The 22800-nt window shown below is 44.5% G+C and overlaps 2 protein-coding genes across 2 annotated transcripts; both read left to right on the plus strand.

The window, feature by feature from the left end:
* Window positions 1-3: 3 nt before the first annotated feature.
* LOC306942676 (uncharacterized protein) lies at window positions 4-9061 on the plus strand (the record flags this gene model as incomplete). The annotated part of the gene is made up of 20 exons (XM_079528685.1): window positions 4-73; window positions 796-851; window positions 1606-1674; window positions 1834-1909; window positions 3390-3503; window positions 4186-4262; window positions 4859-4922; window positions 5302-5357; window positions 6335-6403; window positions 6520-6598; window positions 6721-6834; window positions 7668-7744; window positions 8014-8017; window positions 8104-8107; window positions 8194-8197; window positions 8373-8376; window positions 8463-8466; window positions 8553-8556; window positions 8643-8709; window positions 8979-9061. The coding sequence occupies exons 1-20, from the start codon at window positions 40-42 to the stop codon at window positions 9059-9061; spliced, it is 1059 nt and encodes a 352-aa protein (XP_079384811.1). The 5' UTR covers window positions 4-39.
* A 280-nt stretch (window positions 9062-9341) lies between these two features.
* On the plus strand, window positions 9342-20116 carry LOC306941972 (uncharacterized protein). Its single transcript, XM_079527616.1, has 11 exons — window positions 9342-9401; window positions 9570-9648; window positions 11335-11448; window positions 12003-12076; window positions 12448-12514; window positions 12868-12923; window positions 15690-15758; window positions 15905-15983; window positions 17063-17176; window positions 17600-17712; window positions 19758-20116. Exons 1-11 carry the CDS (start codon window positions 9369-9371, stop codon window positions 19785-19787), a joined length of 828 nt encoding a protein of 275 aa, XP_079383742.1. The 5' UTR covers window positions 9342-9368; the 3' UTR covers window positions 19788-20116.
* The last annotated feature ends 2684 nt before the right edge of the window (window positions 20117-22800 follow it).

Raw genomic sequence — 22800 nt, forward strand, 5'->3', positions numbered from 1 at the left:
TGTGTGTGTCAGGGTGAGGAGGTCGTGGACGCCAAGCAGATGATGCTGCTCCTGAACGAACACGTGGTCGCCGGTGAGTCCAGTAGCGGTGTTCATTATTTTGATTTGGTTCATTTATTTTCTCCACTATAGTCCCTCCCTGACATTTTAGCCTAGTTTGTATTTGTTGACGGAATTGTCAATACATCTATAGTCTCAGTTTTAGTCATCGTAGCTTTGTTTTCATTTAGTTTTTGGTCGGTGAATAAAAGGGTATAGCCGACGGACATCTTCCATCGTAGTTTTAGTCGACGATAGCGACACTGTGGCCCCTTTTCCGGTTGGGAACCGGTTCAGTTATTTGTGGTTCTTAGTCCATGAGCCAGAGCTCCAAAATTGGAACGCTAATTATTAATTGAGTGGAGCAAAACCATACCTATATTAAATTGTTATCACCATGAAACTTCCCCAGTTGATTACTTACACAAAGACAATGATTTATTGTTTCCCAAATCTTAACATTTTAAATATGCAAATTAGGCATTATATAGGAAAATATGCAAAAAAATATATATATGAAAAAGCTAGTAGAAGGGTTATCATATATTAATTTACTTGTATTGATCCTATAAACAGTTTAATATAGGTATGGATTTTCCCACTCGATTCATAATTAACGTTCCAATTTTGGAGGTCTGGCTCACAAACTAAAAACTGGTTCTGAACTGAACAGGTTCCCAACCGGTGGAAAGGGGGTCTGTGTGATGTTACTTCCTGACACTTTAGTCCTAACCTGCTTGTTGCTACTTTTCACAGATGTCACCGAGAAGTTTGACTGGAGCGTCGTCAAGAGCATGATGTCTGTGGTGGATGTATCCTTCAGTACGCATGTACTGTCTGTGTTTTAGGACAGTGGTTCTCAACCAGTGGTCCTTGAGGGGGTTCCAGGTGGTCCCCATGCTAAATGATATGGAGAGTTGGTAACCAAATGGACCCTTGTTAGATCTTTAACTCTTGAGAGTGTAACATGAAACCATTTGGTTTCATTTTACGCTCTCAAGAGTTAAATTATTAACTTAATTACAATAGATCTATGTAGAATAATCGTTCTTTTGATCAACGCTTGCCTGTTATCTCTCCTAATGGTACCAACATCAATACAGCATGGAATTGTGGACAAAATCTTATTCAACGACAACAAAATATTAAAAGTTTTGGGTCTGAGAGGTCATCAAATGCCCAATACATAATGATGGACCTTGATATGGCACTGCGTGAAAAGAGGAGTTAACGGGCAATTATGGGAACTGTATTTTGCCCGTAAACCTCAAGTTTAGCAGCATATACAGTTAATATACGGTAATATACAGGTGTGATGGTACAATTTGGGAGTTTACGGGAGTTTGTTGGAAAGTTTAACGGGGGCTTCCTGTAATATACACATCCGTATTCCAAGCTTTTTGCGCAGTGTGGAAAGGGTTGAAAACCACTGTTTTAGCACAGTTGTGCTGTAGTGTAGACTGTACTATTTTACCGTAACATCAACGTGGAAAAAGTTTCACACTGTATTTTGAGTTTCTTTCAAATGGTTTACATGAGACATCCTTGACATGCTGGAAAAAACAGACCGAACGAGTGGGAAAAGTCACCTTCACCCAATTCACAGTTCTCTGGACCAAGTTTGCTGAATTCATGGTAATGGTTTTAATATTAGTGACAAAACAAATCAGATCATAAACTACACATTATAATCATTAATAATTTAACTATTTAACAATACCACAGCCCTGCTGTGCATTCGCTACTCGCTAGGTTTATAAAACTTTGTAAATCTTTATTTCCGATTGCTTCCAGAAAATCTATCAACTGCATGTCAAAAAATCCGGAACTGTGACCTTCGAAGATCTGCAGAAAGTGCTCAAGATTGCAGGTGAGGAACATTTGTGACGTTTTTTTTTTAATTTTATTTTCAAGAACCCCCATGGCTCTTCCAGGTAAGTTTCTGCTTGCTCCCACCAGGCAGACAGAGTAGTTACTGATTCTTCCCCCCACCAGACATTAGAGTTAAATGCATGTAAGAAGTTACTGCTTCCTCCCCCCACCAGACATTAGAGTTAAATGCATGTAAGAAGTTACTGATTCTTCCCCCCACCAGACATTAGAGTTAAATGCATGTAAGTTACTGATTATTCCCCCCCACCAGACATTAGAGTTAAATGCATGTAAGAAGTTACTGCTTCCTCCCCCCACCAGACATTAGAGTTAAATGCATGTAAGAAGTTACTGATTCTTCCCCCCCCCCAGACATTAGAGTTAAATGCATTTAAGAAGTTACTGCTCCCCCCCACCAGACATTAGAGTTAAATGCATGTAAGAAGTTACTGCTTCCTCCCCCCACCAGACATTAGAGTTAAATGCATGTAAGAAGTTACTGCTTCCTCCCCCCCACCAGACATTAGAGTTAAATGCATGTAAGAAGTTACTGCTTCCTCCCCCCCACCAGACATTAGAGTTAAATGCATGTAAGAAGTTACTGCTTCCTCCCCCCACCAGACATTAGAGTTAAATGCATGTAAGAAGTTACTGCTTCCTCCCCCCCACCAGACATTAGAGTTAAATGCATGTAAGAAGTTACTGCTTCCTCCCCCCCACCATACAGAGTTAAATGCATGTAAGAAGTTACTGCTTCCTCCCCCCCACCAGACATTAGAGTTAAATGCATGTAAGAAGTTACTGCTTCCTCCCCCCCACCAGACATTCGAGTTAAATGCATGTAAGAAGTTACTGCTTCCTCCCCCCACCAGACATGAGAGTTAAATGCATGTAATAAGTTACTGCTTCCTCCCCCCACCAGACATTAGAGTTAAATGCATGTAAGACGTTACTGCTTCCTCCCCCCCACCATACATTAGAGTTAAATGCATGTAAGAAGTTACTGATTCTTCCCCCCCACCAGACATTAGAGTTAAATGCATGTAAGAAGTTACTGCTCCCCCCCCCACCAGACATTAGAGTTAAATGCATGTAAGAAGTTACTGCTCCCCCCCCACCAGACATTAGAGTTAAATGCATGTAAGAAGTTACTGCTCCCCCCCCCCCCCACCAGACATTAGAGTTAAATGCATGTAAGAAGTTACTGCTTTCTCCCCCCCCCCCCCCCCAGACATTAGAGTTAAATGCATGTAAGAAGTTACTGCTTCCTCCCCCCCACCAGACATTAGAGTTAGATGCATGTAAGAAGTTACTGCTTCCTTCCCCCCACCAGACATTAGAGTTAAATGCATGTAAGAAGTTACTGCTTCCTCCCCCCCACCATACATTAGAGTTAAACTTTCCTCACCCAGACACACACACACATTAAACAACTCTGTTTAATGTGTTTTAACTGCTTGTCTTCCTCCTCCCTCCAGGCATCCCGTATAACGAGAACGTTCTGAAGATGCAGTACATCCTGCTGCGTTCCCGCTCCTACGTCTCCCGGGTGGACTTCTTCATGTTCATGCTCCGCATGGACAGCATGTCTCGTGAGTGACACCTACTGGCATTATTACTCAATTGCTGTCGAATCCTCTCGAACATAGCACAGACACACGACGCGAGCTTGTGAGCTCGCAAGCTTGCAGTTTGGCTATTCTTTTTTTGGGATAGCCAAAATATGCATGTTTTGTAATAATAATCTGTAGCTCGAGTAACTCGAAACTAACGTTTTCGAATGACTGTGTTGGAGTAAAAAAGTGCAACATTTGCCTCTGAGATGTCACAGTGGCGTTTCCAGGAATGACATTTTGGGCAGGCAAGATGTGTTCATTGTTGCCCCCCCCCCCCCCCCCACGCACAATCGTAGCACTAAAGGTTTTCACAGAGATATACCTGCCAGACGAGTGGGATACAAAGGCTGAAAGGCATGCATTTACATTCCAATGGGTGATTGAGGGTCGCGCTCTACCGCGACGGCCAATCAGCTGTCCATTAATAGTTATCAGGTCTTGTTTTTGCCCTCTCTTTTTTTCTCATTGTATGGATTTTGGCCAAGCCAGAAAATGTATTTGGACAGGCGGACGCCTGCCCTCGCCTTATTGTAGATACGCCTCTGAGATGTCATGGAGTAAGAGCACAAAGTGGCGGGGGGTAAAATACCCCAGTATACAGTATGAGAGAATTGAGATATGATTCAGAAATGAGTAATCTCTCTCTGGCTCCAACCAGGCGGTGTCTTCACTCTGGTCTCTCTCCCCACTGAGAAGGAATGGGTGTTCGACCTGTTCAAGAAGTACGCTGACCTGGTGAGTACTTTGCATGTTTTGCTTAAGTGAAAGTAACAATATAGAAACAATACCAGTGCGAGAGCATTTGGCATAAAAATAATTAACAGTTTCAGGGCCTTAAATTGATTGATCAAACGATAAGCCCTGCTTATTACGCGTTTCCCGCTATTTGTTTTATCTGTCTAAATCGCATCGCATCAATAATAATAAAAAAAGTCCGCCTCTGCCGCGGAGCAGGGAGAGAGAGGATCATGTTATGACGAAGAAACCGGAAATCGATACTTATGCTGGGCTGCTAGGGCTTCTGGGAAATTGAGTCCAATGCAAGCGGACGGAGGTTTTGTATGACTACAACAGCCTCCCAGCCCCCTCCTTTCTGCTTTGCAAGATGGCGGGTGGTGCGATCGTCCAAAAACAAACTAAGGTACGGATATGGACCGGATTTTCACAGATCAAACGCCCAAATACTTCAGCGTATGATCTAAAGGTAATAAAACAATCCAGGCAGCGTAGGAATTTTGATTATAATGCGGGAAACACGGAATAAGCAATTAAACTGTTAAATACATAAATAAATCAAGTCAAAGTACTTTGTCCCCCTGCACTGTGCTCAGAACGGTGAACTGACTCTGGACGCCAACAAGCTGATGGTGCTCCTGAACGAAAACGTGGTCAACGGTGAGTCCATTTGGTTTCATTTCACGCTCCCAAGAGTTAAAGATCTAATAAGGGTCCATTTGGTTACCAACTCTCCCATCATCATTTAGCTGGGGGACCACCTGGAACCTCCTCAAGGACCACTGATTGAGAACCACTACTACATTACAGTAGCATTCAGAGATTGCGTAATAGTTGTCTGGCTACACGAGACATTAGTCCTGACAGTGTTAATTTTTTCACAATATTTTGATTTAGTCTTAGTCTTTTGAATACCACACCATTTAGTCTTAGTCCTATTTAGTCTTCTGAAAAACCTTAGTCGACTTAGTCTTTAATCTTAGTCTTAGTCAACAAAATGAACACTGAGTCCTGACCTACTTTGCTGTTCCTTCCACAGGTCTCACTGTGAAGTTTGACTGGAACGTCTGCCAGAGCATGCTGGCCATGGTGGACGTATCCTTCACTGCTCTGCACGTTTTAGGACACGTGCTGCTGTGCTTTATCTATATGTATGTTAGGTTTATTTATTTAAAATAGAAAGGAGAGGTCGCACAGCTCAGCACAGTCCTGATGGGAAATTACAAGTATGTTTTGGCCTTGGGACTACGAGCTGTGCGACCTCTCCTTTCCATTTTAAATGGTGTCTCCCGTGGTCAGCACCTCCCTACTCTTGGTGTGCGCTCCTACCTTTTTGTGTGCTTAGGTGTATGTATTTGGCATGGACATCACATTGGATGAACCAGATGCCTTGCTTGAACTGCCTTAAAGTGTATACAAGTGCTAGTTGTCAACACCTAGCTGTCCACGGGAGACTGATAGAATATCAGTGGGCCTAAAACCCAAACAAGCATTACAAAAAAAGAATATGCATGTATAGAGCGTCGCAGCGACGGCAGGCCCGGAAAATAATTATACATGCATTTTTCCCCATAGACGTTTCAAAAGGTATTTATTTAAAGATCTGTAAGCCTCGGACCCACTCGGATCGTGACAAATCATGACAATAAACACAATATTTTGGGGCCGAACAAATAATTACAAAGAAGAAAAACAACCAAAAAAAGTGTTGTACCCTGCCTTTTTTCCCCTTCTTTCTAATTATTTGTTCAGCCCAAAAGATTGTGTTTGTTGTCATGATTTGTTATGTTCAGAGTTGGCTTTGTCCGCGGCTTACAGATATTTAAATACATATTTTTGAAGCATCTATGGGAAAAATGGATTGACCGCTCGTCATCATGAAAGGGGGGGCTGCGACGCTCTATACTAGTAATAATTAGCATCGTCAAAATCAGAACTTAACTTGTGAAACTATACACAAAAGACCCAATCACTCAAATAACCAGTCAGGAACTCTGCATGTGCATAATTTCACACTGTTTAGCTGTTTTTCATTGTGCTTTACATGAGACGTCCTTGACGCACCAAAACAGATCACACGCATGTGGAAACTGACCTTCGCGCAATTCACACTTCTCTGGGGCAAGTTATCCGAATTCATGGTAATGTTCTAATTATTATCGACAAATATATAATTTCATTAGGAAACAAGACTTTGATATTCACAGTCCTTATAGGTCCATTTGCTAACTTTGTACATATTTTACATTATTTCCAGAAAATCTTCTATCAACTGGTTCTGTCAAAGTCAGAAACTCTGAGGTTCGAGGACTTGCAGGGTGCGCTCAAGGTCGCAGGTGAGGAACCCGTGTGACCTTTGTCTTGGCATTATGAGTGTGGTCAGAGAATGAGTCTTTCTTCAAAACAGACAGAGTTGGATGTTTGAAATGCCGTCTTTAAACTTCCCTCCACCCACCAGGCATCCAGCTGAACGAGAACGTCCTGAGGATGCAGTACTCGTTGCTCCAGGAGAACTCCACCATCTCTCTGGTGGACTTCCTCATGTTCATGCTGCGTTTGGACAGCATGTCTAGTGAGTACTACTACTACTACTACTACTACTACTACTACTACTACTACTACTACTACTTAGGGTGACCAGATGTCCCTCTTTGCGTGGGACAGTCCCTGATTTCCAAGACTTTTCAGGCGTCCCACCAATTGAGACCCTAGCTGTCCCACATTGTGACTGGCAGGCAATTGCATCAGTGTTCAAATACCCTAATAGTTTAGTCCCCTAATAGTTGGCCTTCTGTTGTAAAGCTCTCTCATTGTCTCTTCCTGCAAGATGTGTTTTTAAGCCTGTTAAAATAGCATACAAATTAAGATAAAGCATGATTTTAAAACAAATGTTAGACACCAGAGGAGTTTATTAATGATAGCCAATAGGCCTATGGTCGAATATGACATCAAGGCATTTAATATAGCACTCAAATAGAAACTCAAGTAGTAAGTTTCTAACCCGGTACTCCAGTATCGCTTGTGTGGGACACGTGGGATGGGGGGACGTGGTCTCCCCATCCCACTTGTCCCACACAAGCGATACTTCTGTCCCTCAAATGAACAGTTTGGATCTGGTCACCCTACTACTACTACTACTGCTACTGCTACTGCTACTGCTACTGCTACTGCTACTGCTACTACTAGGCCTACGACTACAATTAATAATACTAACAACACACTCTCATACAACTTGTCTAGTGAGTGACAACCGACTGGCATATTCAATAGTGCGGTGGTTTCAAAACAGAAAGCATTTCAATTTTATAAGCGCCGTATAAGCCAATTTGAATAAGTTAAATACATAAATGAATGCATACTGTGTAGTTGGTTTTTATTTTTCTATTTGACTTTGACTCCAACCAGGCGGTGTCTTTGCTTCGGTCACTCTCCCCACTGAGAAGGCAGTGGTGTTCGACATCTTCGAGAAGTACGCTGATCTGGTGAGTAAAAAGTCTGCTATTCAAAATGTCCTCGAGGAAAGGTACAAAAGCATTTGGCTTCGACATACTTAAAAGTAGCCACGGTTGACGGTACTCATCAAGACATACAGTAGATACCAGTTTCAGTGCTTTTCCTGGATATATCCTCTCAGTAGCAGTATATTTTATTGACCTGCACTTTCTTTTGAACCGTACCCATTCTACAAACTGTGAATAACGGTGTTGTTCTTAGTGTTTCACACAGTGTGCGGTCTTGTCCCTGTGTCCAGGAGGGTAGTGTTTTACACAGTGTTTATCTTGTTCCCTGTGTCCAGGAGGGTAGTGTTTTACACAGTGTTTGTCTTGTTCCCTGTGTTCAGGAGGGTAGTGTTTTACACAGTGTTTATCTTGTTCCCTGTGTCCAGGAGGGTAGTGTTTTACACAGTGTTTATCTTGTTCCCTGTGTCCAGGAGGGTAGTGTTTTACACAGTGTTTGTCTTGTTCCCTGTGTTCAGGAGGGTAGTGTTTTACACAGTGTTTGTCTTGTTCCCTGTGTTCAGGAGGGTAGTGTTTTACACAGTGTTTGTCTTGTCCCTGTGTCCAGGAGGGTAGTGTTTTACACAGTGTTTGTCTTGTTCCCTGTGTCCAGGAGGGTAGTGTTTTACACAGTGTTTGTCTTGTTCCCTGTGTTCAGGAGGGTAGTGTTTTACACAGTGTTTGTCTTGTTCCCTGTGTTCAGGAGGGTAGTGTTTTACACAGTGTTTGTCTTGTTCCCTGTGTTCAGGAGGGTAGTGTTTTACACAGTGTTTGTCTTGTTCCCTGTGTCCAGGAGGGTAGTGTTTTACACAGTGTTTGTCTTGTTCCCTGTGTCCAGGAGGGTAGTGTTTTACACAGTGTTTGTCTTGTTCCCTGTGTCCAGGAGGGAGGGACGCTGATGCTGAGCTCAAAGAGGATGATGATGCTCCTGAACGAGCGCGTGGTCATCGGTGAGTCCACAGCTGACTTACTTTTTAACATCTTTGGGATGACCAGATCTTATGCATGTCATTGCGTGTCATACCCTTCCTAGTTTGAAAGTCCTTTTGGGAAGAAGACATATATATATGAACCCAAATACTTATATCTTAATGTTGGGGTCTTGACATGAGAAAATTCTAGAAGCAGTTAGTGATCTCATCTGTCAGTACCGATGCATTCGTCCTCTGTTCCTTCCACATCTCAGTAACGATGCATTCGTCCTCTGTTCCTTCCACAGGTCTGACTGAGAAGTTTGACTGGAGCGTCTGCAAGAGCATGCTCGCCATGGTGGACGTATCCTTCACTACTCATGCACTATAATATGTGTAATAATTGTTGACCGTAACATTTAATGTGTCATCAAGGCCAGGGCTTATGCAAAGGTTGAAATAGAATTTAGATAGTTATGTTATGTAGACAGATGGCAGGCATGATGTCTGTATACCTGGGATCCTATAGTGTGTATTGTTTAAAAGGTACAGGTTATGTATTGTTTTATATTAAACCGACCTAGACTGCTGTTACTTTGATGTATTACCTCATAGTTTTCCATGTGGTTTACGTGAGACGTCCTTGACACGCCGAAAAACAGACTGAACGAGTGGGGAAACTGAGCCTCGCGCAATTCATGGTTCTCTGGAGCAAGTTTGCAGTGTTCATGGTAAAATAATAATAATATTTAAATAGTAACAAAACAAATAAGAGCATACACATCTAATAACGCATAATTTCACCAGGAAACAGGAGTGCGATATCCACATGCAGTCCTCCTGTGCATTCGCTAAGTTCCTAAAACGTTGTAAACAGTCTTCTTTCTCGTCGCTTTCAGAAAATCTACTTCCAGTCCAACGTCTTCATATCGGGAACTCTGACCTTCGAAGAGGTGCAGAATGCGCTCAAGGTTGCAGGTGAGGAGCACGTGTGACCAGGGCCAAATTAGCCATTGGGCCAATGGGGCCGTGGCCCAGGGGCCCTTGGCTCTCAGGGGCCCTTCTGGGAAAATGTAATGCTCTGTAATGGGTTTGAGGCCCTGAAAAAAGCTCCTGGGGACCTTCATTGGCCATTGATTTTGTTAAATTTAGGTCAACAATTTGATAAAACCACAAAAAAAACTCAAATATTCTGCACGCACGCTAGGGGGTTAATCCGTCCCTGCTTGTGACCTTTGACACATGGGATGATGGATAGTAGAGAGTGTGCTAAAATAAGGCTTCACAGACACTTCCATAACTCTTAAAGTATCCTTCAGTAGGGACCCTTACGGGGCGATGTGGTTCCATTTGTACACTCTCACTCACAGGGACCCTTACGGGGCGATGTGGTTCCATTTGTACACTCTCACTCACAGGGCTCCTTACGGGGCGATGTGGTTCCATTTGTACACTCACTCAGTATCCTTCAGTAGGGACCCTTACGGGGCGATGTGGTTCCATTTGTACTCTCTCACTCACAGGGCTCCTTACGGGGCGATGTGGTTCCATCTGTACACTCTCACTCAGTATCCTTCAGTAGGGACCCTTACGGGGCGATGTGGTTCCATCTGTACACTCTCACTCACAGGGCTCCTTACGGGGCGATGTGGTTCCATCTGTACACTCTCACTCACAGGGCTCCTTACGGGGCGATGTGGTTCCATCTGTACACTCTCACTCACAGGGCTCCTTACGGGGCGATGTGGTTCCATCTGTACACTCTCACTCACAGGGCTCCTTACGGGGCGATGTGGTTCCATCTGTACACTCTCACTCACAGGGCTCCTTACGGGGCGATGTGGTTCCATCTGTACACTCTCACTCACAGGGCTCCTTACGGGGCGATGTGGTTCCATCTGTACACTCTCACTCACAGGGCTCCTTACGGGGCGATGTGGTTCCATCTGTACACTCTCACTCACAGGGCTCCTTACGGGGCGATGTGGTTCCATCTGTACTCTCTCACTCACAGGGCTCCTTACGGGGCGATGTGGTTCCATCTGTACACTCTCACTCACAGGGCTCCGTGAAATTAAAAGGTTTGAGAACCACTGCACACTAAATGAAGCAGAGCCTTAATTAGTATCATCGGTAACACACGGAAGTAAAAGAAGAGCTATTCTGTGTGCACAGAGCTGCCCATTGCAGACGACCTAGTGGAACACAGAGCTGCCCATTGCAGACGACCTAGTGGAACACAGAGCTGCCCATTGCAGACGACCTAGTAGAACACAGAGCTGCCCATTGCAGACGACCTAGTGGAACACAGAGCTGCCCATTGCAGACGACCTAGTGGAGCACAGAGCTGCCCATTGCAGACGACCTAGTGGAGCACAGAGCTGCCCATTGCAGACGACCTAGTAGAACACAGAGCTGCCCATTGCAGACGACCTAGTGGAGCACAGAGCTGCCCATTGCAGACGACCTAGTGGAGCACAGAGCTGCCCATTGCAGACGACCTAGTGGAGCACAGAGCTGCCCATTGCAGACGACCTAGTGGAACACAGAGCTGCCCATTGCAGACGACCTAGTGGAGCACAGAGCTGCCCATTGCAGACGACCTAGTGGAATTAGTAGTTGTTGTTCTTAAGAAGCTTCTGCCTGTTTTCCTCCTCCATGCAGGCATCGATATGGACCTGAAGGCTCTGAGGAGGCAGTACCTCCTGCTGCAGGCCGACTCCTACATCTCTCTGGTGGACTTCCTCATGTTCATGCTGCGCATCGACAACATGGCCAGTGAGTAATAACAATATAATCCTACTATAAATGCGCCACGTCTCTGCGTGCGTACGTGCGTGCGTGTATGGTTGTAATGCACGTAACTCGAGAACCGTTCGCCCCACCGACTTCACATTTGACACACGTGTTCCACACCCCCGCAGGGAGTGCAGTGCCGGGTATCGAGTCGGTCGGACCCACGGTTCTCCAGAACCACCACACCACTCTGCTCAGGCTCTGCCAGTGGGCTTAATCAGCCTAAATCCCCTCACCTGTGCAATTTCCAGCCTCTGCCTCAGCCAATTGATTGCCATGGCAACCCCACACCTTGCCAAAAGTCGTGGCCATGCCAAAAGTCGCAATGTGCACAAAAATCCATGCATAGAAACACTGATGACCGTACGTTTGGGTCCATATTTTGGACCCAATGAGGGTCTGTGTTCCCGGGCTCGAGTCGTTCGCACCAATCATGATGTCATTAACTTTTGTCATTAATTTTCCTCCAATCAGGTGCCGTGGTTGCTTTGGTCTCATGATGTCATTACGTGTGTCATTAATTTTCGTCCAATCAGGTGCCAATAAGGTGATCTCTCTCCCCATGGACCAGGAAGTGGTGATGGGCATGTTCAACAAGTACGCTGTCCTGGTGAGTGTTGATTTTGTCGACTAAAACTAAGACAAAAAATGTTCGTCGACTACCTTTTTTCACTGACAAAAACCATGTAAAAACTAAGCCATGATGACTAAAACTATGACTAAATATACTGTCGATTTTGTCAACAAATAAAAACTAGTATAAGTCAGTTTACACTTGGTTGCATGCTTAAAATAGACGATCTACGAGCTTGTAGATCGCCTATATATTAGATATAGATATAGATCTATTATTAATAATAGATAATAGACCTATTAGATATAGATATATTATATCATACATGTTGTTTGTGTCCCTCCTTGTGCTCGGGAGGACGGTGACGTGATGATCATACATGTTATGTTTGTGTTCCTTGTGCTCAGGAGAACGGTGAGATGATGATGAACGGCAAACGGCTGATGATGCTCCTGAACGAACAGGTGGTCGCCGGTAAGTCTGGGGACCCCTAGGGGTCATTGAGGGGGTTTATAGGGGTCTGGGGACCCCTGAGGGGTTTAACAAATGTAAGTGTAGTTTTTCGTCATATTTTAGTCATCTGAAAAGTCAGAGTTTTAGTCTAGTACGTTTTAGTCGACTAAATCTATAGTTGATTTTGTCGTATGTTTGGTGAGGCTTGATGGAGTCGTAATGACTGATTTTACACTTTGATTGCATGCTCAAATTAGCCGATCTAAGCTTGTAGGTCTTCAAATTTCAGAGCATAATCAAACATGATAAATTACTTGGCTTACAGTACTGATGCATTCATTGGTGCTGATAGTTGCTGCTGTTTCCTTCCACAGGTCTGACTGAGAAGTTTGATTGGAGCATGGGCAAGAGCATGCTGGCCATGGTGGACGTATCCTTCACTACCTTATGAGCACAACATGAAAGCAGCTATAGGCCTCATCACCATGCTGAGGCTGGCTTGTGGTGGTCACACTTTCGTCAGAATTCCATTTTTGCCACAGTCAGTAGGCGGCAGTGGCTCACGGGTAGAGAGTTGCCGGATGGTAACCGCAAGGTTGCCAGTTCGAACCAGTTCGGGCTCCCCCAGAGTTAGTGTCGAAGTGTCCTTGAGCAAGACACTGAACCGCTAATTGCTCCGGATGTGCAGGTTGGTGCCTTGCGTGGTTTCCGCCGACATCGGTGTATGAATGTGTGTGTGTGAATGGGTGAATGTAATGCACAATCTATGTGAAGCGCCTTGGATAAAGGCGCTATATAAATGCACCATTTACCATTTACAAAATGAGTGGTCAATAATATTACCGGAAACACATGAAGGGACATCCCTGGATGACCGTAACAGGTCTGTAAAGAGAGTGTGCACATGGAACCACCAGTACCGCAACAGGTCTGTAACTCTGAGAGTGTGCACATGGAACCACCAGTACCACTGGTACTAGTGGACTCCTACGTGCACACATAGACATCAAAGCGGGCTTAATTCAGCCCTTTTACCCGTCTGTAAAACAACTGCCCTCTCCAGACCACAAATGCAGTTTTTACTACATGGTGAAAGAAATGCAAATGCCACTGCTTTCCATGCCATGCCGGAAGGCAGCATTCTGGAGAATCGATTTTTCTCCGAAGTCTCCTGAACTTAAAACACAGCATCTTGCATTGAACAAATGTGTTTAGAAATCCATGTCGTACACCACTATCTCCACTAGCTAAAGAGTGCTGGGTTGCTCCCCGGAAATAGCTGATCTACAAGCTCACAACGCGTCGCGCTGCGACGCGTTGAGAGCTTGTAGATCTGCTATTTTTGTCCAACAGTGCCCTCTTAAAGGACCACTTCACCACTTTTCAACTTATCTTCCTATAATTGGTCCTAACTAATGTTCATGATAAAATACCACCATTTTTTCTTACTCGGTCTGTGTCTCATAGGAAGGCTGTGGGCAGTTCAGAAACCCGTCCACCAGTGACATCATCGATGGTGAATCCAAGCTAATAGAAACGGCAGGCTTTCTTTTCCTGAAAAGTTGCAATGCAAAAGTTGAAGCCATCGTTCTCACGATAATATAAATCTAAATATATTTTAAAACAAATCTTGTTTAAAAGAAAATCTGCCTAATGATGATGTCACTGGTGGACGGGTGTCCGTACTGCCCAAAGCCCTCCTATGAGACACAGACTGAGTAGGAAAAAAATGGTGGTGTTTTATCATGAACATTAGTGAGGACCAATTATATGAAGAGATGTTGAAAAGTGGTGAAGTGGTCCTTTAACGGGATTTCAGCCCCTGCCCCTCTAACACTCTCTGCACGTCCCTGGTGCCATACATAGTGTAAATAAGTGTTATACATCCATCCATCCATCCATCTTCAACCGCTTATCCGTAGTCGGGTCGCGGGGGCAACAGCTCCACCAGAGTGCTCCAGACTTCCCTCTCCAGAGCAACATTAGTGACTTCCTCCTGGGGGATTCCGAGACGTTCCAAGGCCAGTGAGTCGATGTATTTCCTCCAACTGCGCCTTGGTCTCCTCCCAGTGGGACGTTGTCCTTGGTCTGCCCCGGGGTCTCCTCCCAGTGGGACGTTGTCCTTGGTCTGCCCCGGGGTCTCCTCCCAGTGGGACGTGATCCTTGGTCTGCCCCGGGGTCTCCTCCCAGTGGGACGTGATCCTTGGTCTGCCCCGGGGTCTCCTCCCAGTGGGACGTTGTCCTTGGTCTGCCCCGGGGTCTCCTCCCAGTGGGACGTGATCCTTGGTCTGCCCCGGGGTCTCCTCCCAGTGGGACGTGATCCTTGGTCTGCCCCGGGGTCTCCCCCCAGTGGGACGCTGTCCTTGGTCTGCCCCGGGGTCTCCTCCCAGTGGGACGTGGTCCTTGGTCTGCCCCGGGGTCTCCTCCCAGTGGGACGTGGTCCTTGGTCTGCCCCGGGGTCTCCTCCCAGTGGGACGTGATCCTTGGTCTGCCCCGGGGTCTCCTCCCAGTGGGACGTGGTCCTTGGTCTGCCCCGGGGTCTCCTCCCAGTGGGACGTGGTCCTTGGTCTGCCCCGGGGTCTCCTCCCAGTGGGACGTTGTCCTTGGTCTGCCCCGGGGTCTCCTCCCAGTGGGACGTGATCCTTGGTCTGCCCCGGGGTCTCCTCCCAGTGGGACGTGGTCCTTGGTCTGCCCCGGGGTCTCCTCCCAGTGGGACGTTGTCCTTGGTCTGCCCCGGGGTCTCCTCCCAGTGGGACGTTGTCCTTGGTCTGCCCCGGGGTCTCCTCCCAGTGGGACGTTGTCCTTGGTCAGCCCCGGGGTCTCCTCCCAGTGGGACGTTGTCCTTGGTCTGCCCCGGGGTCTCCTCCCAGTGGGACGTGTGTCGAGGACCTCCCTAGGGAGGTGCCCGAGAGGCATCCTAACCAGATGCCCGAACCACCTCAGCTGACTACACATGTTCTGAAGAAAACCTGGAGACTTGACATTCAATTAATTGGATTATGATCAATATACAGAACATTATAATGGTGTGCAAAACTGTCTGAACATCTAAAGGTTTGCCACAGACATGACCAAGTCCTTGCCAGTTGCCACGGACACATGTAACTATGGACATAACTGATGAAATCATTTAACTGCCATGTAGTTTCTGCATACGGTTTACATGAGACATCCTTGACGCACCGACAAACAACAGGTCGGAGGAATGGGGAAAGTGACCTTCATGCAATTCTGGACTCTCTGGAGCAAGTTTGCCGTGTACATGGTAATGCTTTGATATTAGTAACAAAACAAAAACCTCACTAGGACACACCAGTTTGATAGCCACAGTCCGTATTGCATGCATTGCTTATGCATTTGCGAAGTTTCTAAAATCGCAATTAATCTTCTATTGTTTCTGATCGCTTCCAGAGAATCTTCTATGAATCAAACGTCTCAAAGTCTGGAGCTATTACCTACGAAGAGGTGGTGAATGCGCTCCAGATCGCAGGTGAGGAACATGGCGGTCCCCCAGCTAAATGATGGAGAGTTGGTAACCAAATGGACCCTTATAGATCTAGAGTTAAATTAACACAAATGGACCCTTACGGATTTATTTGGTTTCATGTTATGCTGTCAATTAGTTAAATTATTGTTAAGCATCTCCATTACGTAATTTACAAGAATTCTACACAATTAGAGAATGTAGAAGAATTGTTATTTTGATCAGCGTTGGCCTGTTATCTCTCCTAATGGTACCAACAGCAATATAAGGAATACATGCAGGAATTTTGCACAAAATCTTGTCCAACGACGACAAAATATTCTTAAGTCTTCACTCAAACGTCGAATAAGTAATGGACCTTGAAACTGCTTCAGCCCACCAGACATGGAGTTTAAAGTGCAAATAACATGCATTTTAAAACTGCTTTTAATATTTAATATCATATTGTCTATGTCCCTCAAAGTTATTTCTAATGGTTTGAGCCTCAATCACCACTCTGATATAACCAGTCCTTGTCATTTCTTTCTGGACTTTGAAAGCAGTTTTAGCTGCAGTACCACAATGTCCTGAGGTGGTGGGGGTGCTGATATGCAGATTATTTAATATTTGAGTCATTATAATACTGATGCTAGATAAAACCAGGCTTGTTTCCATTCCATGCCAGCTTAGAAAATCAACAATGGTGGACATTGTAAACAAAGTGGAAATGCAAATTTGGAACTGAAGACTGAAGAAGAGGTGGAATTATACAAAGTAGGGTGACATTGATGACATCACGATGAGGCCAAAATCAGTCGAGCTGTTCCTGAGAGCAATTTCCATTAAAGCACCCACATATGATATGAAAGCCTGATTGTTCAAAATTGGTTATTTGTGGGGATAGATCACACATATGGGAGCCCCAAAAACAAAATAAATTGAAAAAGTAGAATTTTATGTTATAGGACCTTTAAATGTTTTACTGCTCGCTTTAGCCCACCAGGCATTGAGTTAAATGTTTCACTGCTTGCTTCGACTCCCCTCCAGACGTAGAGTCAAATGTTTTACTGACCCCCCCCCCCCCCCCCCCCCCTCCCTCCCTCCAGGCATACAGCTGGACGAGAACATTGTGATGATGCAGTTCAAAATCCTGCAGGCTGACTCCTACATCTCCCTGGTGGACTGGATTATGTTCATGATACGCATGGACAGCATGGCTGGTGAGTCATAACACTACTACTATACTGCTACTACTACTACTAATAATAATAATAATAGTCATAACACTAATAATAATCATAATACACATACACATCATGTCTAGTGAGTGACACCGACTGGCACAGTCGGCTTCTAAAGTGCAGTACTTTGAACCAAAGTATATAATCTATACGACCAGGAGCATCTATACTATAGATGCTCCCGGTCGAATATTACTCGACTACTGCAGTGAAAGTTTAAGGTCGATCAGTGTAATTTGTACTCGAGTTAGAAGTAACAGGATACTTGCTATACTTATACTTTGGTTAAATATTCACGATTGAAGACCCAAAAGGCTGACGAGTTACTTTCTTTGCACTTTGTAAATTTTGTACAACAAATCGACCAACGTAACGTTTTTGTGTGATTTGGTTGAATTCCAGTGAAATTCATGGTGACTGAGATCGTAACCACAACCAGTTCCACTGGCGAGGTCGTGACCACCACCTCCGAGATGACCACAGGCGGGATGATGACCATGAGCTGGAGTGAAGAAGTAAGTTAGATTAGCTTGATTTAAGATGTCTACAGACAGGATGGTGACCATGAGCTGGAGGGAAGTAAGCGAGATTAGCTTGATTTAAGATGTCTACAGACTAGATGGTGACCATGAGCTGGAGGGAAGTAAGTGAGATTAGCTTGATTTAAGATGTCTACAGATAGGATGGTGACCATGAGCTGGAGTGAAGAAGTAAGTTAGATTAGCTTGATTTAAAATCTATATCATGAGCTGGAGGGAAGTAAGTGAGATTAGCTTGATTTAAGATATCTACAGACTAGATGGTGACCATGAGCTGGAGGGAAGTGAGATTAGCTTGATTTAAGATATCTACAGACTAGATGGTGACCATGAGCTGGAGGGAAGTAAGTGAGATTAGCTTGATTTAAGATGTCTACAGACTAGATGGTGACCATGAGCTGGAGGGAAGTAAGTGAGATTAGCTTGATTTAAGATGTCTACAGATGGGATGGTGGTGACCATGAGCTGGAGGGAAGTAAGTGAGATTAGCTTGATTTAAGATGTCTACAGACATGATGGTGACCATGAGCTGGAGGGAAGAAGTAAGTTAGATTATACCACAGGTCGTTTCGAGGAAGCAATCTGATTGGTTGAAACAGCCTTCTAGCCGTGGGTTAAACCAGCACCATTCACCACCTAATCAAAACAAAGAATTCAGCTGCTCTGTTCTCCCAGAGCGCTAGCAAACTCGGTGGCTAGGCTAGCTAGTTTCTTGGGACATTTGTGGTCGTAGTGACTACATCTGTCATTAAAAAATATATTTTTTTCAGCGATTCTCTTAGTTTTAAGGGTAACTGCATGGTATAATTGCAATATTACACTCGAGGGTGTGGGTTCCTTCCTTACCGCATCCCTGTCGTGGCAATAATCACGTTAACCCACACCCTCTCGTGTAATATTGCTTAATTAGCTTGATTTAAGATGTCTACGGACGGGATGGTGACCATGAGCTGGAGGGAAGAAGTAACTGAGATTAGCTTGATTTAAGATGTCTACAGACATGATGGTGACCATGAGCTGGAGGGAAGAAAGTGAGATTAGCTTGATTTAAGATGTCTACAGACAGGATGGTGACCATGAGCTGGAGGGAAGTAAGTGAGATTAGCTTGATTTAAGATATCTACAGACTAGATGGTGACCATGAGCTGGAGGGAAGTAAGTGAGATTAGCTTGATTTAAGATGTCTACAGACAGGATGGTGACCATGAGCTGGAGGGAAGTAAGTGAGATTAGCTTGATTTAAGATGTCTACAGACAGGATGGTGACCATGAGCTGGAGGGAAGTAAGTGAGATTAGCTTGATTTAAGATGTCTACAGACAGGATGGTGACCATGAGCTGGAGGGAAGTAAGCGAGATTAGCTTGATTTAAGATGTCTACAGACAGGATGGTGACCATGAGCTGGAGGGAAGTAAGCGAGATTAGCTTGATTTAAGATGTCTACAGACAGGATGGTGACCATGAGCTGGAGGGAAGTAAGTGAGATTAGCTTGATTTAAGATGTCTACGGACATGATGGTGACCATGAGCTGGAGGGAAGTAAGTGAGATTAGCTTGATTTAAGATGTCTACGGACATGATGGTGACCATGAGCTGGAGGGAAGTAAGTGAGATTAGCTTGATTTAAGATGTCTACGGACAGGATGGTGACCATGAGCTGGAGGGAAGTAAGTGAGATTAGCCAGTGGTGGGGAAAAGTACTCGCTTGTTTTATTTAAGTAATAGCATCAATACTGCAAGTAAAAGTCCGGAATTCAAAACGTACTTGAGTGAAAGCACAAACATATTGGCATCAAAGTGTACTTAAACGTACCAAAAGTAGACAGTACTCACTATGCAGAATGTCCCATTTCAAGTTTTCCAATTTATAAATAGCAGTTGAAAATAGCAGATCTACAAGCTCACATTGTGTCCCATCTGTGGTTGATTTTAGTTATGTTTTTACTCAGTTAGTTATGATGAATCATGCAAACGTGGCATAATAATAATAATACTAATAACAACGGTGTTCTGTGTTTCAGTGGCAAACTGTGCCGGCCGACCAGATGTAGAGCTCAGCGGGACAACCAACATCCGAGAAGCATAAAGAAACCCCTCCGCTTCACACCTCTGCTCAATCTTCTGTTTGATCTGAAACTATCCCGATGATGATCAGAAGAGAAACTACACATCTTGATTCTGTCAATGTTTCACTTGCACAAGTCCAACACTGTATGGAGTCATCTCTCGGTCATCTTTACAAGAAAAGAGCTAGGGCTATACCACCCCTTAACCCATTTTAAAACCTTTTTAAAATAGTTCAAATAGCTGACCTACAAGCTCACAACGTGTAGATGTAGATCGGCTAGGTGAACTATTTTAAAATGATTTTCAAAATAGTAAACAAGCCCAAATTGATTAAATCAATTAATTACCAGCTGCATTATTATTATTATCTGTGGGTCTGCTGCTGACGTTATGCCACTTTTTAGCTGCGCTCCTCTGTTATGCTCAAATTAGTGACCCTAAGGAATTCTGAGGCAACATGGCTGGAGACGAGGCAGCCAATCAGAACTGCTCGACCAGCCATGCCGTGCCAGACGATGGGATGTTATGGGTTGTTGCAGCCTCCAAAAACCAAACCAGGCAAGCAACTGTGAATGAATCCACGTTAGGCTGGTGAAGCAGCTGGTAAAAATGGCAAAATAAGTTTAGGGATAAGGGATAAGGGTGGCGCAAGATTGAGCCCCTGGTATTTGCTTGTTCTTGTAAGCAACTCATCTTCACTTCTCCTAATATCTGTAACAGGCGTAACATTAAGGTGATGAATAGTATCATTCTATTTATCGCCACGATTCTCAAACCACCCCCCCACCCCCCAATTCCACAGAGCCCCCATTACTCTGCGAGTGTACAAATGATATTACAATTTGTACACTTTCAGAGTTACCAATGTTTTGTTTTGTTTTTTGTTTTGTTTTTCTGGGGAGGACCCCCTGGAACCCCCGCCATCAAGGACCCCACATTGAGAGCCACAGACATGTGATACCAGAGTTATATTGTCCTCCAACTCAACATTAGTCTGGATACAGAACATGTAGTAGTGTGTAGTCACCCAAAGAACCGCAAGAATCGCAAGAGAAATTAATTATTACCGTGTTGGAGCTAAGAACTGTACAAAACAAACCATTATGCTCTGAGTGTCCGCTGTATAGTGCATCTCCATTGTGGATTCATTAAATCTCACAAGCTTCTCTCTGTCTGCCTGTCTCATTCTTTGTTTGTTGGGTTGTCTGAATTATGTATGAATTGTTGTAAAGGGAAATGTATGCCTAGGTGGTCATTGTTCGGGAGATAATTCACCGACAGGGGGTTTAACCCATTCTGGGCGGGAACCCCTTCTGGTGTTTTAAGCATTATACTTTAGCTATTGAAAAAAAGCAGATCTACAAGCTCGTATGTTTGACAAATCGTGAAAATGTGGCACAAATCATTGAATATTATATTCTTTCAGAGCAAACATTTTTAACTCAAATCTTTGCTTCTGGTGGAGGTCCCTGGAACAACATATTTTCAGTTGGGGGTCGGTGGCCAATTACATATAATCTTGGGGGTCCTTGAGAACGACATAGACATAGAAACATGGGGTTTTTCAGAAAACTGTTAGGATTTAGAAGACATTTGTAGAATCGTCCTCAGGTCAAAATGGGTTTAACCACCGACGGGAAGCAGAGGTGGTTAATCTCCCTGAAGGTGAATGATATCCCGACCATGACCACCTAGGCCGATATTATCCTGCTCATTACATATAGCTACTTATTACATGGCTTGGTTGAATGCTTGATTCTGATTGGTCAATCGCTTAATTCAGCGGTGAGTTATCTCATGATAATGACCGCTGCCTAATCAAACCCTCTGAGCACCACCAGCTGCGCGGCTGCGCCCCGCTTGATTTACTGCCGTTTCCAACATAACAGCCATGTAAACACACACACTAGTGACACACAATGTAATTTACAGCTAAACATTGCTCTTAAAAATGTTTTTGAAAACATTTGAGCGAGAAATAGACGAAGCAGGAGCCCAAAATGGATTCTATTTGATCAACTCACTTCCTTGTTTTCCGACAGTGCTGCAGCCCTGCAGCTGGGCAGACGCAGCCAGCGCGAACTTATGGAATACTTTTTTTGTTGTGTTTTGGGTCAATGTATTCATTTATGTTAGTTAGCCATGTAATAAGGGAGTGTAACCACCTCGGCTTCGCCTCGGTGGTTAAACTCCCTGTCGGTGAATTATCTCCCGACAATGACCACCTAGCCAGATATTATCCCTTACTTAATACATACATTAATAAATGGACCCAAAACACAACAACGTGGGGTATTTCCTTGCTTGCGGTAATGAGAGTATTCCATAAGTGTCGCTGCAGCACTGTCGGAAAACAAGGAAGTGAGTTGATCCAATGGAATCCATTTTCGGTTATACTGCATCGTCTATTCCTCGCTCAAATGTTTTCAAAAACATTGTTGCGATGGGGGCTAGCTGTAAATGACATGGTGTGTGTGTGTTTACATGGCTTTCATGTTGGAAACAGTCACTGCTACTCAGGACCCTCTTGTCCACCTCTTGTTAATTTAATATCGAACCAAGAATGGTCGCCGCCGGCTATGTGCAAAGCACCAATAAGGTACCAATCATCTAGAACAGAAACCAGTTCTAGTATTTCTGGTGGAAAAAAGGGGAACTTACCGGCCCCACTGCAGGGGGTGCTCTGATCGGACCTGAGCGCTGTGCGATCCAGGTATGGCCATATAGTGCGGTTACCGCCGATATTCCTCTGACCGGCAGACAGTCGGAACGGACGGGGAGGGTAGACGGGCAGACGGATCAACGGACGTGTAACAGATGAAGAAAGACTGTGAACGGACAACCGGGACGGTCCTAGACGAAAACAAAACGGTCTGACGAGTCCCTTATGTAGCATGGAGGTTAAATGACCTGATCACCCGCTGTATGAGGTCATCCGGTGGATAGATAACATTGAAGTGAACAGAGGACGTATATATATTCATATGACTTAAATTT

The sequence above is a fragment of the Electrona antarctica genome (assembly GCF_951216825.1).
Source record: "Electrona antarctica genome assembly, chromosome: 18".
Lineage (NCBI taxonomy): Eukaryota > Metazoa > Chordata > Actinopteri > Myctophiformes > Myctophidae > Electrona > Electrona antarctica.